Genomic DNA, 1,463 nt, shown 5'->3' on the forward strand with positions numbered 1-1,463 from the left:
ATACAACCACTCACATTAGATGGTTTTTGTAGGAGCAGGTGGAGCTGGTGTTCTTGTAACACTGGATTCTCTGCAGGGGCATCTTTCTCTCCACCAGTGTGAAACAACAATTGGAGGATGACACATGCACTAGAAGAGAAGCGCAAAAATGGTTTGCATCCATTTCTCAAGCTGGACTGAGTTCCTCTCATCCAGGATGGGGAAAAAAGCAAAAACAAAAAACCCTTCCAGAACAGGCTCAGGCTTTGGGATCACATCCAAAGGGCACTAGTGTCTCATCAGCCACCCAGTTCTGTATTTAGGCAGTCAGGACACTGGGGTTCAGATCCCAGCTCCCCACAAAACAGCTGTGTGGCTTTGGTCACGATGAGCCCTCCCCTGGGCCCCAGACTTCCCAGCTGAAAAGCAAGACTCTTTAGACTGATTTCTAAAGGCTATTCTAGTTCTGACATCCCACCACTAGGGTATGGTTCTGCCCTTACATTTGGGTTCAAGGGCCCTGAGACCCTGTGAGTCTGATTCAACAGCAGTCCACTATTTGGGGCAGGATTAGGGACTGTTTTAGGAGCTCAGACTGATGAAATGACCAGGCAAGAGCTTCCAGGAACTGATCAGCTCCACGCAATCCCAACCTCACCCTCCACCCTGGTCCTCTCAGCTCTGACCCACAACTCCCATTCTGCCGGTTTGTAACCCCCCCTACACACACCCCACCTTCAAAAGACTTGCATTTCAATCCTGGCTCCTTCCTCCTAGTTTGACCGTTTGCAAAGCCCCTTCCATATGTCTGCTGTTAGGTCAGTATTCTCTCATCAGCCTTAGAGAGTAGGCATGATCAAACCCATCTTACTGATAGCGAAACCAGAGTTTGGGAGGTATAGTAACTTGCCCAAGGTTAGCCAACTGTTAAAGCCCCAGGTCCTGACCTCAGACTCTGCCTGTTATCTGTTACACAGTGGAGGCGAGACCCCAGTCAGTCCCTCCTCTGGACCTCAGGCCTCCAGCTTGGCCTCAATGACCTCACAGCTGCCCTCCATCAGTCCGCAGGATCTGGACGAGGCTGGCCTCCTTTGGCTGAAGCCAGCTGCTCAGCGGTCTGTGTTGGCCCCAGGCTTATGGCTCTCCTGCTGTCCCCCTGCCCCCGAGCAAGTCCTCCCTTCCTCCTCTTCAGGGAGAATTCTTTCTGGAGGAGTGGAGATGAAGGGGTGAGCCTGCCCCCAGCCCCACAGCACCTGCCTGCGTCTCCGCCCTCCCCAAGGAGGAGCAAAGTGACTCCAGCCAAACTCACTGCTCTTGGCATCCACATCCTGTAGCCACGCCCTGGCCAGCAGCAGGCACACCAGGGCAGCGGTGATGACCTTCATCTCGGGACGTCCAGCTCAGGCCTCCCTGGAAGGAGTCCCTCAAGGAGTCTGGTGGAGTGAAGAGCTGTCCTCTGGCCCATCCTGCAGTACCCAGAGCTT

At 53.9% G+C, this 1,463-nt stretch overlaps 1 protein-coding gene across 10 annotated transcripts in view; it reads right to left on the reverse strand.

Annotated features, from left to right (window-relative positions):
• Positions 1–1,463, reverse strand: part of CCL1 (C-C motif chemokine ligand 1) — a 43,907-nt gene that overhangs the window by 21,959 nt on the left and 20,485 nt on the right. Inside the window, exons 1-2 of one of the 10 annotated variants that reach the window (XR_003791845.1) lie at positions 927–1,036; positions 15–129 (exon numbers count right to left, since the gene is read on the reverse strand). The exons of 5 other annotated variants lie outside the window; for them this stretch is intronic. Coding sequence is in view for 1 of the 5 variants with exons in the window: in XM_029210894.1 (XP_029066727.1) it covers positions 15–129; positions 1,289–1,364 (191 nt within the window). In the remaining 4 variants the exon portion in view is untranslated. Of the gene's footprint in view, positions 1–14; positions 130–926; positions 1,055–1,288; positions 1,446–1,463 lie in introns of those variants that run through there. 4 more of the 10 variants (XR_003791841.1, XM_029210894.1, XR_003791833.1 and 1 more) reach the window with 4 other exon arrangements.

Source organism: Monodon monoceros, unplaced genomic scaffold (genome assembly GCF_005190385.1).
Source record: "Monodon monoceros isolate NGI ecotype Baffin Bay Population unplaced genomic scaffold, NGI_Narwhal_1 Super_Scaffold_9, whole genome shotgun sequence".
Classification (NCBI taxonomy): domain Eukaryota; kingdom Metazoa; phylum Chordata; class Mammalia; order Artiodactyla; family Monodontidae; genus Monodon; species Monodon monoceros.